Source organism: Acomys minous, assembly GCF_964271855.1.
Source record: "Acomys minous genome assembly, chromosome: 18".
NCBI lineage: Eukaryota > Metazoa > Chordata > Mammalia > Rodentia > Muridae > Acomys > Acomys minous.
Genome location: NC_140501.1, coordinates 58259534 through 58275489, shown reverse-complemented (window position 1 = coordinate 58275489; position 15956 = coordinate 58259534). Strand labels below are relative to the sequence as shown.

General features: G+C 45.3%; 1 protein-coding gene across 1 annotated transcript in view; it reads left to right on the top strand.

Annotated features, from left to right (window-relative positions):
- Positions 1-15956, top strand: part of MIPEP (mitochondrial intermediate peptidase) — a 125727-nt gene that overhangs the window by 59097 nt on the left and 50674 nt on the right. The window contains exon 16 of the mRNA XM_084767579.1: positions 881-1000. Coding sequence (XP_084623705.1) covers positions 881-1000 — 120 coding nt within the window. The remainder of the gene's footprint in view (positions 1-880; positions 1001-15956) is intronic.

Here is a 15956-nt window from a genome sequence, read left to right as displayed (position 1 = left end):
CTTCCCCATCCTCCTCCTCCTCTTCCTCCTCCTCCTTCTCCTCCCCATCCTCCTCCTCTTCCTCCTCCCCATCCTCCTCCTCTTCCTCCTCCCCCTCTCCTCCTCCTCTTCCTCTTCTTCCTCTTCCTTCTCCTCTTCCTCCTCCCCCTCCTCCTCCTCTTTGTTTTAGATTTTTCTACATGAAGCTTGGTTCTCTGTACTCTCTAGACTGCAGTTTCTGTGTTCAAGTTCCCTTTGGTGCTTTACTCTTTCCATGGCCACTTTGCTCTGCTCAGGGGTGAGAGGTGCTCCCCACAGTCCCCACTGCTGCAGCTGCCTCTTTTGTCCTTCCCAACATAGATCTGAGGTCTGCTGTGGCCCTTGCTCCAAACCCCACAAGAGCTGCATCAGGGGTTGTCCCTTCTGCGCTCAGCAATGCACTAGAGTGCTTTTTACATCCTCCTCTACGCAACTGTGTCCACTTCGGTTTCTTTGACCAATTCTGACCCTCACACCTCTTGGTTACAATCTGCCAGGATCCAGGAAGAAACCAAACAAGATGTGTTAGATACAGGGGACCACAAGCTGTAATTCTGATTTTTTTTTTTTTACGTATTTTTAACTACATAATTCCAGTTTTGTGGCAACAAATTTAATGATGGATAAGGTTCAAAAGTGAACAACAACCTTTATTATGGAAAGCCTGAGAGTATCCTTTACGCTCTTGACTGGTTACATATGTGGTGCAGAGTGCATCTCAAATAACACATATTTATGTTTGTGAGCCTTTTCAGCTGTGGCTCCTAATTGCCATTCCGGTGTACTTACGACATCTTTGACTGACCACATCTTAAATACAGGATGGACTACCAAAGCTAAATAGAGGTTTCTGTCTGCCTAGGTCTTTTATGCCGCCCTCGATCAAATCTACCACGGCCAGCATCCCCTGAAGAAGTCAACCACAGACATCCTCATGGAAACACAAGAGCAGTTTTATGGCTTACCCTATGTTCCTGACACTGTGAGTCCGCAATTGCTTATCTCTCTAGGTCGCCGTCAGTACCTCCTGGAGGAATTGCGCTCCTTACATTTGTGTTGAGATTTTTCATGGGCCACATGTCAGTTACCTCCTGGTACATCTAGTGTCCTCTCTCGGTGCTTCCTAGATGCCCAGGAAAGTGGGTATTAGTCAGTATTCTGTTTAGTTTTTAATTTATAATATATAAATTTGTATATGTTTTTATATCTTTAAATATGTTGAGACTCTGATAGTGGTCCTTACAAAGATAGCTAACATTTATTGAGTACCTTACCTTGTACCAGGGCTTGTACTGCATTCTTTATATCTTTATATCTTATTTGGTGTCCTGTTGAACTAAAGGGCAGGAGTCCTGTTGCCATTTCTAAGTTCTAGGTGCTTAGCTTCACCTCACTGCTTTGGAAGAAGAACTCGTAACTTCACTCTTGAACCGGCTTAGTCTTGTAACGCCTCTCCTCTCACTGGGGCTCATATTGAGGTCCTCTCCAGGGCTAGATAGTGATGTGTTGGGAGTGAAAGCCACTTCAGACTTTGCTAATTCCCAGGCTCCTATGGAAAGGAGACCAACTGACTTGCTCAGTAGTGTGGACTTAGAGTTTTTAGGGCTCTCCAGTTGTCGGTGATAGAAACCCAGTGAAGCTGGTTTAAGCAGAAAGGGCATTCATTGAGTCCCATACCTGGAAAGGCGAGGTGCGTTTGGTTCCAGCTAGCCTGGATCTGGATCTTCTATACCATCACTGGAAATGTGTCTCTTCTCTGCTTGCAGCTCTGTTCTCTGGGTTCGTCTTATTTCCCCCGTCTAGGAGGTGAGGTGACTACAGCTGGGTGGAGACTGCATCCTTCCAAGCTGGTCAGTCCAATAAGGAGCTAATGTTAAGACAGTTCCACTAACTGCAGGAAGACAAAGTCAGTGCCATGTTAAAGGATTGAACATTAGAAGATGGTCAAGAGACCAAGCATATACTGTAACTAGCCACCAGGTCACTGTCTCCTCACCAGTAAATATGTTTAGAAATAATTTATATACTCTGTGATGGGGCATGTGACCCTGACAGTGTCCCATTCGTTAGTTTCTTATTGTCTTAGAGGCTGAATGCTCTAAAGATACAGAATACTGACCACACTAACTCTCCCACCCCGTGTGTGTGTGTGTGTGTGTGTGTGTGTGTGTGCGCGCTAAGCATGAGCTCTACCATTGGGCTACACGCTGGGCCTAACTGCCTAGTTTGATCATCCATCATTGGTTATTGTAATCTGTGATCTGCTGAGCTCTTCAGTGTGCATGCTAGTGAGCACTGGCAGGGATGAGTGAAAACAGCTCTTCACTACGGAAGATGGAGTACTAACAGTTCCCTAGATTTTAATGGCTGTTACTTCATTTGTGGACTTTTGGACTTTGTGTGTGTTTGCTTACCAAGTAGTCCACTTAGATTAAAAAAAAAAAAAGCAAGTTGGGGCTGGAGAGACGCCTCAGTGGTTAAGAGAACATGCTGCTCTCTCAGAATACCCAAGTTCAATTTTCAGTGCCTACATGGAGGCTCACAGCCATCTGTAACTCTGGTTTCAGGGACTCTAGCACCCTGTTCTGACTTTACACTCCCAGCAATAGGTGTGTGCACACACACGAGAGGAGGGAGAGGAGAGAGAGGAAAGAGAGAGGAGAGAGAGCTCTTAAACACAAAATAAAAATAAACCTTTGAAAAGAATTAATGCAAGCTCAGCTCCGTGTAGATACAACGTAACCAGTAAGGCTTGTGTATCATAAGTGAACCCAGACTGGGAGGGGACTGGACACTCTGCAAAGCTACAGAACCTCAGTGTGGCCGAGCAACGTGTCTGCTGTGTTCCCTTACCTCATGTCCTGGTTACCTTTCTATTGCTGTGATAAACATGACCCAGGCAACTTATAAAAGAAAGCATTTAATTGAATTTACAGTTTCAGAGGGTTCAAGTCCATGATAGCAGAGTGAAGAAACAGCTGAACACATCTGACCCAAGCCACAGGCAGCCAGAAGGAGCACACTGGAATGACACAAGTTTTTTGTTTTTGTTTTTTTAAATCTTAAAGCCAACCCCTAGTGACACACCTCCTAATCCTTCGCAAACAGTTCTACCAACTAGGAACCAAGCATTCAAATATAAGAGCCTATAGGGGACCATTGTTATTCAAACCACCGTGTTCTGCTCCCTAGGTGTGTGGCAAAATGCAAAATGTATTTAACCCAACTTCAGAAGCCCCCATAAATCTTTCACAGATTCAATGTTCTCTTCTAAGACTTGAGGAAATCCTTAATTATAACTCACGTAAAATGAAAAAGCAAATCACATACTTCCAACATACAGTGGCACAGAGTACACACCAGGGCATAGTGAGGAAATACTGGGCCAAAGCAAAACTGAAATCCAGCAGGGCGGAGTCCTCCAGCCCTGGGTCTGATGTTAAAGGGCGTCGGTGGCCCTGGCCTTCCAGCTGCGGCAGCCACCTCTCTCTCAGGCTGGTTCCACTCTCTGTGTGCGGCTCCTCCTGGCATCTCTCAGGCTCTGACGCGCCTGCCAGCTTGGAGGCTCCAATGCAACCCAGCTTCACTTTCCAGCTTCATGAAATGACCCCTCAGGGCCTCCATGAGAGTCCCCGCTACACACCTGAGCTCACCCTTCTCCTTGACCATGGAGGAAGATTCCACAACCCCTTTACTTATGTCTCCTCCATGACTCTAACGCCAGAACCACATGGATGACGCTGCCAAGTCTGACTGCCAACTTGGGGTGAACCCTGGCACCCCTCACTCATATGTCAGCTCTCATTTGTTGTTGCCTTTTAGGAGCAGAAAGTCCCTTAGGCTTAGCTGTGTGGAGGATTACCCTAAGGACACCTCTCACTTTATTCCATGTCTGATGAGGCCTCTCTTATGTCACCTCATCTCTTTTAGCACAAGCCTTGGCTCCACCATTAAATGTTCTAGTGCTCTTTTAAACTATGTATTTTTTATATCTCTTTTGCCCCATTTGTTCTTTTTCATTGTAGACCTGCGTAAGGGTGACTACTAACAACCATGCAATGAAGTCAATATTAGGCATTCCTGAAATCCCTTCCATCAAAGAGATTACTTTTCAGTTCACCCTTAGGCAAATTATTAGGACGAAGGCAAAAAGCAGTCACGTTCTTTGCCAAAAATATCATAAGAATGATCTCTAGCCCAGGCGCTAATGTTGCCCCCTGAAACAGCGTGGGTCGGGTCTCGGCAGCTCACAGCGTGGGTCGGGTGTCAGCAGTCTGCATGCTCTTTGCATAGTAGTCTTCCGAGCTCCTGCCAGGATGGCCTGTCAAGTGCAACATACCTGACCGCTGGTCATGTACAGAGATGCACAGTTAAATGTATGGTTATAAAACAGTGCCACACCACATATAAAAGGCCGGAAAATGAGATCTCTGCCTCACCACTGTACATAAAACACGAAGCAAGTTGGAGCCCAAATGTGGGGAATAGTGAATCCAAAAGCATGCTGTTCTCACAGGCATTAAGTATAAAACAGAAGGCAGGCAAATTTAACCACATTTAAATTGAAAGGTAAAACCGTAAGTTTAGTATAATAGGAGCCAGTCTACTTCTATAAAAAATGGAAAACTTAAGATGTAGCAGTAGATATTTCCATGCACCTGTTTCTCTTTTTCTTCCTTTCTTTCTTCCTTTATTATTTAAAAAATAAAGTGTGGTTAAAAAGCATAAAAATTTGATGTGCTAGGAAAGATGTATTTTTAAAACTTTGAAAGGCCATAAGACCCAGGCATATAGTAAGCCACATAAAACAACCTCCACACTGACCAAGGAATGCTGACTAAACCATATTCTGCTGCCATTTGATTCTCAGCAGCTTGGCAAAATGTACGCAGGTCGAGAATGGGAAGGCCATGATGCTGTGGGCAGAAGTGCGATGGCTCCTCCATTTTGAAGAGACTATGTCAGGCAGTATGCAGTAACATAGGCTGTGGGCACTCCTGTGGGCAGCATTCCTCTCCTCCATTCCAGGTACGGAGCGCGATGTGTCGACCTGCTAGCTGTGCCCTCAGTTTCAGGAAGGCTTGTGACGGGTTTTGAACGTTTCTGAAGAAGAGCTGAGTGGGGAAGACTCTGTGAAAAGGGCAGGTTATTGTCCGCAGGGTAGAGAGAAGCACTGTGCAGAAGGAGCAGCTGAGGCATAGAGTCACGGAGCCCAGCAAGCTTAAACCGCAGGCAAAATAAGTGAGTTTCTTAAGAATGCAACTACGGGGGCTGGAGAGATGGCTCAGAGGTTAAGAGCACTGACTGCTCTACCAGAGGTCATGAGTTCAATTTCTAGCAACATGGTAGCTCATAACCATCTATAATGAGATCTAGTGCCCCCTTCTGGCATGAAGGTGTATATGCAGCCAGAGCACTGTATATGTAATAATAATAAATAAAGAAATCTTTAAAAACAAAAAAAGAATCCAACTACATAGAACGTTCATACAGAGTTCACAGCCATGTAAGACTGAGCATCATGGATGCATACCTTCTCAGGAAGACCTTAAAGAAAAGTGTCTTAGTTAGGGTTTCTGTTGCTATGAAGGGCACCATGACACAAGGGCCTGCCTTACCGTCTCCGAGGTTTAGTCCACTACCCTCCTAGTGAGGAGCATGGCAGCACGCAGGCAGACATGGTGCTGTAGAGGAGCTGAGAGTTCTGCACCTTGATCTGCAAGCAACAAAAGGAGGCTGAAAGCCACACGGGGTGTAGGTTGAGCGTATGCGATCTCCACGCCAACCCCCACAGTGACACACTTCCTCCAACAAGGCCACACCTCCTAATGGTGACATTCTCTATGGCCAAGCACTCAAACACATGATTACAGGGTCATTTCTATTCAAAACTGTAGCTGGACATTTTAGATACTTGATTGGATTCCTTTTTCTATCTTCCTACACCACACCTATCCCTTCCAACCCTCCAACACTAGGTGGGGAAAAAAGGTTAGAGGGGAAAAGAGGCATCGGTCTCGTTAAACTACTTCCTGCTGATGAGGGGCATCGAGTTCCTTGGGGCAGATTTGATCTTCATGGTCAGGACATCTCCAGCCAGTGGGAGCAGGGGAGCAGCAGCGGCCGTGCCTCTCGGGGCTCTGGCGTCATTACACCCTCTGAAGAGTTCCCAGAATTCCAAACGTAATCTGCAGCTGACAAAATCACACTCCAGCCAGATCACGAGACAAATCATAGTCTGCTGCTGTGGTCAGTCTGAAGCAGCCCCATATCCCACACCTGGGATTAAAACGAAAACATATTCACATAACATTTCTGTGTTTTTAAGGAAACCAAAAATTCTCACTACACAAACCATTACAAAAAGCTAGGGAGTCACACACACTGCAGCCCGTGTACCGCTCTGGCTCAGGGATGGAACCATGTTTAATATAGCGGTATTTATGGCTTAAGGGTGGCGGGCTATGTGGCTGGTGATTTGGTTCCACTGTGTGGGGTAAAGGGAAAGATTGTGTTTTAAGAGCCCCATTCCGACGGTGGTGAGAACCAGGACAGTGGTTGCCATGTACAGGGTGATGCAGAAGCAGAGGTGAGTGCTAAGGCTGTGCCATATGTGCAGATCGGGGCTGAGCAAAAGCAAAGCACACAGTACATGGCTGCTGGCGACCACGGCAGATAGAGGGTGGCCGCCGCAGCAGCAGCGTGACTTCACAGTGTGCCTCATGAGCTTACCTCCAGGAATTCTTTGTCTTAAATAGTTTCATTTAAGGAAATGCAACAGTAAAAAAAGAAAAAAAAAGAGTAAAAATTGACCGATAACCTAGAGAGTTCTTGTAGGGCTTATAAAATATATACAAAATAGCTGGTTGCTTACAATGTGGTCTCAGCCTTTAGGCGATGCTCACAGATATATCTTTGGAGCATTCATTTTCTTGGGAATAAAATGTCTCAGCCGTCTTTGGGAGGTGCTGTGTGGGATCACCAGCTTCAGAGCCCAGCTGTCTCCCATGAGACCCTCCAGAGGCCACCTGCACAGAAGAACAGCGTCCCCCAGCCAGGGAGGTGTTCACAGATTGTTGTGTAGCTAGCCAGCCCTTGGTGTGATGTGCTTTGGAGAACTGAACTCCAGTCACTGTAACTGTTTACATTAATGCAACTGTCTCTGCTCCCCATGAAGTATGGGTGCCAACTCTGAGAGTGAGTAACTAGCCTTGTTGTGCTAGCGGTTCATTAATATTTATGTGCGTGCTAAACCACTTTGTAAAACAGAGAAAGTTAATTTGTACTTGACTTGTTTTTCCGTGTAGCAGTAGTTTGATGCTAGAAATCCAAGTCTTTTTATAATAATAATAATATATATATTAATTTAAACACCTACACTTCAAGAAGATACATAATAGTAAATAATATAAAATTACACATTGATGACCCTAATTGAGAGGATTTGCCAAGTAAATTAAATTTTAATGAACTTTCAAAACACTGATAAGAACCTCAAGAAGTGACAAAGAAACCTTTGACAGATAAAAATGCCAGGACCAATATAAGTGAATGAAGGATTTGATATTCCTCCTATCCATAAAACTAAGTCACATGCAAGGTGAAAATAGTGATAATTTTAAACTTAGTGGGAATTTATAAAACAAAATTGAAGGTACTAAAGAAAACCATCTGAAAATGTTCATTAACAGTATACAGCACTTTACATGTATATTAGTTAATAATTTAAAACAGAATCCAAGCCAGGCATCATACTCAAGAGGCAGCGACAGGTAGATCACTGTGAGTTCGAAGTCAGCCTGGTCTACAAAGCGAGTCCAGGACAGCAAAGACTACACAGAGAAACCCTGTCTTGAAAAAAACCAAAAAACCAAAACAAAACCAGAATCCAAGTCATCTTCAATTGGTTATAAGGTGATTTTACGTCATAGCCCCACATGATTTTCTGTTGTACCCCTGGCTCCCCCCGCCCGCCCCCCTGCTCCCCCCACCCCCTGCTGCTCCCCCCCCTGCTTCCCCCCCTCCCCCCCCCCCCCCCCCCCCGTGCTCTCTTTCTCTAGACAGGGTTTCTCTGTGTAACAGCCCTGGCTGTCCTGGAGCTCGCTTTACAGACTAAGCTGGCCTCAAACTCAGAGATCCCTACCTGCCTCTGCCTCCCGAATGCTGGCCTTAAAGACATGTGTCACCATGCCTGGCATATTCTGTCTCTTAATGAGTGCTGTTTTATTGCTTTTTTTAAAAAAAGATATTTTTATTTTAAAATCGTATGTATATGTGTATGTGTGGTGATAAGTGTGTGAGTGTAAGTGCCCTCAGAGTCTGGAAGAGGGTTTCAGATGCTCTGGAGCTGGAGTAAGGGGTAGATGTCTCGGCATTCCATGGGTGCTGGGGACAGAGTTCCGGCAGCTCTCTACAAGGGAGTGCACACTGCTAACCCTGAGCCATCTCTCTAAGTCCGTGTTGCTTATTTTCGTCACTGAGTCCTCTCCTAAGAGTCTTTTACTTCAAAGTGATGCACGTTTCTTCCATTTTAACCCAGATTGTATACAGGGTTATAATTTTGCTGCTCTAGTATTCTAGCTTTTAATCTTTGTTGCTGCTGTGTTTTGAGACAGGGTCTCTATATAGCACAGGCTGCCCTGGAGCTCGCCACCTCCTGCCTCAGCCACCAAAGCATCAAGACTGCAGGTGTGTGCTGGCCACCACACTGACTGGGTTTGTGTTTCTGCATTCCCACGTGCTCTGAAGTTGGGGAGGGATATCTTATCTAGGAAAGATTGGGAGAATTCCTGTCCTCTCTGTCCTTCCAGTTGGCTTAACAAGTGTTTTCTGGTACAGACTGTGAGCAAATGGACTCTCATGTGAAAGGTATGTTGGTGTTATCATTGGTTCTTTAAAGTGCATTGCCGAACTGTGGATGATAAAGCAGTGTTTCTGGTACAGCTCTTCTTAGACCACCACTCTTCCTTAAAAAAAAAAAAAAAAAAAAAAAGGTGCCTTTCTGGTTTGCAAGAGGAACCTGTAGCCTTCCACATCCTTGTCCAAGCAAGAGTGGCCCTGACTCTCTCCCTGCTGTGCCAGCAAGTGTCACGGAGGCCAACAATCTGAGTAGAACTGACTTCTGAAGTGAAACAACAGGAAAAAGAAGGCTGGCAGAACAGGAGAGTGCCCTGACAGCCCAGCTCAGCTGCCACCAGCCTCGGGATTGGGTGGAGTAGCCTGGGAAATGACACTGCTGTAGCACCCTGAGCCATCTGCCAGGGGACATGGAGTCCGTGACGAATGGCTCCTCTGTAGAGAAAAGAAATGTGCTAAGTGTGATGCCGTGTGACTGTAGACCGTCTAGGTGGTGGCTCACCATACCTGGCTCCCAGGACAGAGTTCAAGACACGAGCTCTGTGGACTAGGGAGTTCCTACCTAGAGATCTAGGAGGATCTGTGGTGACTGTGCTGGGGAGCTGAGGGTAGACGCTAGACTGATGATGCCTCTGGTGTGCAGGCCATGCCCTTCTCATGGGGACAGCCTTTTCTCAACATCAGCAAAGCCCTCAATTTTAAACATACTGTTTTCCTTTCTACTTCTGCTCTTTGAGCCCCAGCAGTGTAGTGTTCTGCTCTTTATTATGTTAGGGTTGCGTCAGCTGGATGGTGGCTTGAACGCTGTTTATAAAGTGCTTGCTTTGAATGTGGTCTTTGATTCCCAGGGAGGACACAACACACGCAGGCTCGCCATACGGTTTGGTGTGATCTGCAGGCTTCCCACATTGGAATTGCCTGGTTAGGAAGTAGATTCCTACACTGACATTTCTGTGGCCACGCTTGTCTGTTCCAGGGAAAGTAGCTGCTCACGTGGCAGCTGGGAGGTGGCGTGCTGCAGCGCTGAAGGGGGCTGCATAGCTGCAGTGCAGACCACATGCGTGTGCCCCGGAGTCTCATCCCACAGCCCTCCTCATCCCACAGCCCCCCGGGACGAGGAGTGAGAAGGGCTCGGGGGACGGTTAGGCTGCACTGCCTAGACAGTCAGTCCTGCCTCACAGACTTGTACCACGTAACCCACTATGAGATGTTTTTTCCTGTTCACTTGATAATTTTTAAGAACTTTTTGTTGATTTATTTGTGTAAAGTATAGGAATAATGTACCTTGATATACTATAGAGAGAATACATGCAAATGAGTATTTTTGTATTTAAGTATATTAAAATTGTCTTCAATTTTCAGTTCTAAATATATAAAGCTTTTCACAGGCAATTTCACAAATGAATGAAGTGACTTAATGGTGCTGGGGATGGAACCCAGGGCATCCCCATGCTAGGTGAGCACATGTGTCATTGGTTAGTTCCAGTATCAATATGAGCTGGCATCACTGCTTATTGCATCAGGTAATAATAAGCTTCATTTTTTTCTTTAGTTTTTATTTTCAAAATATGGATGAAGCATGACTATCATGTGTTAGGATGTGCATGGTGGAGCTATATGTAGGAATGGAAATCACGCCACGCAGCAGACCCAGGGAATACACAGCCGGTCTCAGGAGACACACGAGGGAAGCGGGGGAGGGGGGAATAGGAGGAGTTCCCTTTATAGGCTACCTAGTACATGTGCAGAAAGTGCATACGTGCACGCAGAGGGTGCACACGTGTCTTAAGGGGCCTGAGTTCTGCCCCGGGCAGTGACGTGTTTCCGGTGCCATGCTTCGGGAATGGCTTTGGTGTTGCCTGTCTTTCCCACCATCATCAGGGCTTTTAGGGGTGGCTGTATCGCTGCCTTATTACTGACATAGTGAATAATAATTAAATAATTTCTACCATCCAGATTAAAGGGCTTTTGAGTATTTTTTACATTAATGATATTTAAAATAAGGCTGGTAAAAGAAACCATGACCTGTTCTAGACATCTGAAGCCACTTTCCACCTTTGCTTCTTTCATTTCCCACCTGCTCGGAGATGTGGAAGGAGGACTTACGGGCCTCTTTACATGGCGTGTAAAGTAGACTGTTAGCTGGGCATGGTGGCTCACACATGTAATCCTAGCACTTGGACTGCTGAGGCAGGAGCATTGCTGGGACAGTGAGGCCAGCTTGGCTTAGAGTGATTCTCTCCTCCTCACCCCCCCACCCCCGTTTATATGTATGTGTATGTATAAACACAGATATATACATATTTATATATTTGAATATATTTATATATGTCACAGCGGGGGAGGAGCAAATATTTACTCTCCTCTCGGGAATAGTCAATTTAAACTCTGTGGTGAAACATTTTCTTGGAACAGTTCAGTCCCCTCCCATGCCTGTGCTCCAGCCACCCTGCAAATGGAAGGTCTCAGTGAGGTGATGGTCTTGCTTGGGTAGAACTACCTTTGAATATTTAAAGTTGTAAGCAAATGTTAGATTAAAGAAAACCATGCTCACTTATCTTTGTTTTCCTTTATCTTCAACACAGAGCCGTCTGGTGTATATCTAGAGACACCTAAGTGGTTAATGGCGTGTTAAATTCCTTTCCTCTTTGGCTACATAAACAACTGAGAACTTGTTTACCTTGCCTGACATGCCAGATTTACTATGGCTTTATAACTAAAACACACACGTGCTGTAGACTGGAGCACTAATCTCAACGACTGACTCATTCTCTAAAATCCTCTAAGGGTTCAGCTTGTGGGAGAACTGAACTCTAGATCTCATCCATTTAAAACACGCAGTTGCCTAGGTTTTTTTTTTTTGTTGTTGTTGTTAATTTGTTTTTGGTTTTGTTTTGTTTTTAATAATAGTCTTTTGAGCCAAGTCACCAGCGTCCATTTTATTCTTGATTTCTGTGTGTGGTTTTGCCCCCCTTTTGGCCTGTAATTTGCTGCAGATCCCCCCCCCACACACACCCCCCTCCAGAATATTAAAAGCTTTGTGCTTTGAGCGATGCTCCTGTGTTTCTATTTCTGGCAGCCTTTATTCTGGTGACTTCAAGGTCAATCACATTATCAGCCACAGGGGATATGCACAGACCACATATTACTCACAGAGAGATAGGCGTGCAGAGAGGCTCCTACAAATGCCCAAGAACCTCTGGGATTTCCCTTGGGGCCTCTAAGCTGCCTGCCTGGCATTTTAAGAAGGGCTCCTACTGAGTGCACTAAGTGGACATTTTAATGGCATTTGGGGAAGGTAAGCTATGCACTTGATTAAGAGTTCATAAGCTGTGAAAAGCCCCACAGCATGAAGTCTTTTTTCCTTCTGATCCTTAGCTCTGCCCCTGGGAGCAGCCTGGGTGAGAGTGGCACAGTTACAAATGTCAAACGCAAAGTCCTCAGCTCTGCAGCTCTTAGTGACTCCCTCCCACTGCTCTTCCTGTTTTCTTCCCAGGCAGGCAACAATGCCCTGGCTTCCCCAGTGAGCAGGTGCACACACAGCAGCAGCTCCTGCACAGCCTCCTAGATGCTCCTCATAGGTTGGAGTTTCTGCATGGTCTTCTCACCTGGGCTTTACAACAGGACATAACAACCCTAACAAGATATTCACATGTCTATTAGTAGTAGAATAACCTCCCAATATGTGGCATTGCCAAAAATGGTGTATGATAGAGCAACGAACAGGTTCTTATGAATATTTTCTTAGTCTTTTGGTGAGTATAAGGGTTTATCTCTGTTAGTTGTTGGCCAACACTGTTGCTAAGTGATCACCCTGAGGTCCTTGCCTCCAGCAGTGCTGAGATACGCATTGGTTCTGAGTTATCCCCAGTCCTCCTTACTGCTGGCTCTTCTGATTCCTGCCTTTCTAGAGGCTGAGCATGGTCTCACTGTGGTTTTCATTTGATGGTTCTCCAGACGGTTGCAGACCACTTCATTGTCTGTCATCTGGGTGACAGATTCTGATAGAAGACTGACAAACTGTGTGGGGACATGAAAGAAAGGGGCCACTTGAGAATGGCAATAAGGGACAAAGGTTGTGTTGCGGTAGTGAGGACTCTGGGGAGCATTGAGAGCACAGGCCCATCGGAGGTCAAGGGTCAAGGATCATGAGCTACAATGCTGGTTGACAGGAGTAACGTTAGTGTAGGTCATTCCAGTCCACTATTGGGGAAATGAGAGCTGAGGGATCCAAGGAGCAAAGCAGGGTGGTCTGCAACACAAAGACTGTTCCTCCAGACTTGTGACTGGTAGGGCTTCGAGAAGGAAGCCAGCATTACAAAGATGGTCGTATTTTCAGTGGACTCAGGAGAAGGGGACAGTCAAAGATGGGCAGTGAAAACATGTGGTTTTGCCAGTGACTGGATTTTAGAGAGCTCAGCAGAAGGTAATGAGAGAAAAGGTTGGAAAGTGAGGTGCCCAGCACTGTTAGGGATCAGCCAAGTGGGTAGCTTCTCTTGGCACTGAGAGAAGTGCCTAGAACAGTGGGGCAGTGAGTGGCCCCTGTTGAGCGCCTCCCTGACATTGGAGTGGGACTGGTGGAGAGGTGGGGTCAGTGCATGGAGAGGGGTGAGTCTAGCCTGGGACCGCCCATTCTTTAGACACTGGGAGTCAGAAAAGGGGCCTAGATATAATGAGTTTTCATAGTTTACAAAGGGCAGTTACAGAAGCCCGATGTGTGTTGAACAGGGAGGGACCCACAGAGTGAGGATTAAATGCTGCCCCAAGGCATCACAGACAGTTCCACAAATGTGCAATAGCACTGGACTGGGGCTCTCTGGTTTGTACTAGTTTGCTTTCCTGAAACAATGACAGTAGAACAAAAGATAGTGGGCAAAGCATAGGCCAGGAAAGACAGATATATATCGTTTATTATTAAGTTGCTTGTATATATTTTGAACATATTATGCAGTTATATAATTATTCAAACATGGTAAAATTGTTCAATTTTTCTAGCACTCAGAATGACATTGGAACAACATGGAATGCTGCATTTGTGTATCAGATAGTAGCCACTTTGTGCAATAACACTAAGCACTAGCTTTGATGCACTGGGCTACCTATTTGTTCATGAATATGTGTACACAGGTTTGACCAGAAGGATCAGTAACCTGAAGAGCTCATATACCCACCTAACCCAGTGGTTACTTGGGGTGGATTCATGCTAAGGAAAGAAATATGAATTTTAAAAAAAACTGTAGGCTCAATCCTCACGTGTACAAAAACAAATTGGAATGAATCCATCATGGCCTGCTCTGTGACAGTCACACTCTGTTACAGTCGTTTGTATCCGTTCAGCCTACAAGGCAAATAACTGACACAGGGAGACTGAAACATACTTTAAAGCTGCCAGCACTTTGCTGGGCAGAGTCTAAACTGATTCTAATCTACTAGTCAACTAAACTAAACTACTCCAAACTTTATAGCACACATATATTCCAAGTACTTGCCACTGTGACCCATGGGCTGGTCCTTGTCAAGCCCCACCATCCTCTTCCAACCGTCAAACTCTTCTTCCCCTCTAGGAAGTCCCGCCTTCCACTTCCTGTCCTTCTGCCCAGTTGGTTGGCTAAACAGCACTTTATTGACGGTTGAAACATTCACTCAATATTCCTCCACAATTCCCCCTTTTACTCTAATGAAAAAAACCCTTTTACCTATACACTTATATCATTACACCAATGTGCAATATATATACACAAGAACCACAAAACAGTCTTATCATTCCTATATATTTTTATATTTTCAGAGAAGAATCTCTGAGTCCGACCTTGTTCTTTCCCTGAATAAAATCAATAATAACACAATCAGTTCCCAGTGAAGATAAACATCCATAGCCCAAAGCCTTATCCACCCCCCTCTAAGGGAAATAGGATGGCATTCTTTTTTTAAGGCTTCTTCAAGCTGATTTGGGACGAATAATACCTATGCAGGGGCCCAAATAAAACTAGGAAAATGGTTAAACAAGCTGAGATAGCATTTGTAGTCCAGTCTCTAAATATTGAGAAGTTCAGGCTTAATAAAAGTCCTGTGTGGGATAGTCTGAAATGCTGGACCTATTGGAATCAGGAGTTTCTCCAAAGCTGTCTTAGGAGATGTTCTGTTCTGATGACAACAGCAACCGAAGCAGTTGTGGATGGAAATGAGGAACTCAGGATGTCAGCATCTCAGCATGCTGGAGGATGAATCCTGTCAGGTTTGATCCAGCATCAGTTTCTGGTACTTTAATTCTGAAATTATATAATTTCTCACAAGCATTATACAATTCTAAAAGTATAAATGCATAAGGTGTGTAGGATGCACAGAACAATCGAGCCTAGTTCTGTAGTTTGAATTCATGTATGTATAGACTGATTTAAGTCAGTAGTTTCCCTTTCATCCAGGTCTGTTTCATTTTGACCTCTTTCAAAAAGAAAGCATAATATTACCATTTACCAAAGAACATACAATCATTAATTAGTTGAAATCAAAGCAAGGTTGTATAGTTCTTAATGTCCTTCTCTAGGCTCTGTGGTACCTGATGGATAGGTTAAGCTGCTACCTGTCTCCTGAGGAAATGTACCCTGTTTTAGAGACAAGCCGGTTGCCTGAGCAAAAGAAGAGAAGGCATTAAGTCTAAAATAAACTTATGTATACCCTAGGCATTAGTTCCTGGGTTTATACACTTACATAAACTCCCATTTTTGAGAAGTTTATGAATACCCTAGGTACCTTGTACCTGGGTTAACACACTTACATAAACTCTCAGCCTTCCCCACGCCTGACTACACCCTCACACTGTGAGTCACCTCCCTGCTGCCGGTCTCCCCGACGCCTGACTACACCCTCACACTGTGAGTCACCTCCCTGCTGCCGGCCTCCCCCACGCCTGACTACACCCTCACACTGTGAGTCACCTCCCTGCTGCCGGTCTCCCCCATGCCTGACTACACCCTCACACTGTGAGTCACCTCCCTGCTGCCGGTCTCCCCCACGCCTGACTACACCCTCACACTGTGAGTCACCTCCCTGCTGCCGGTCTCCCCCACGCCTGACTACAGCCT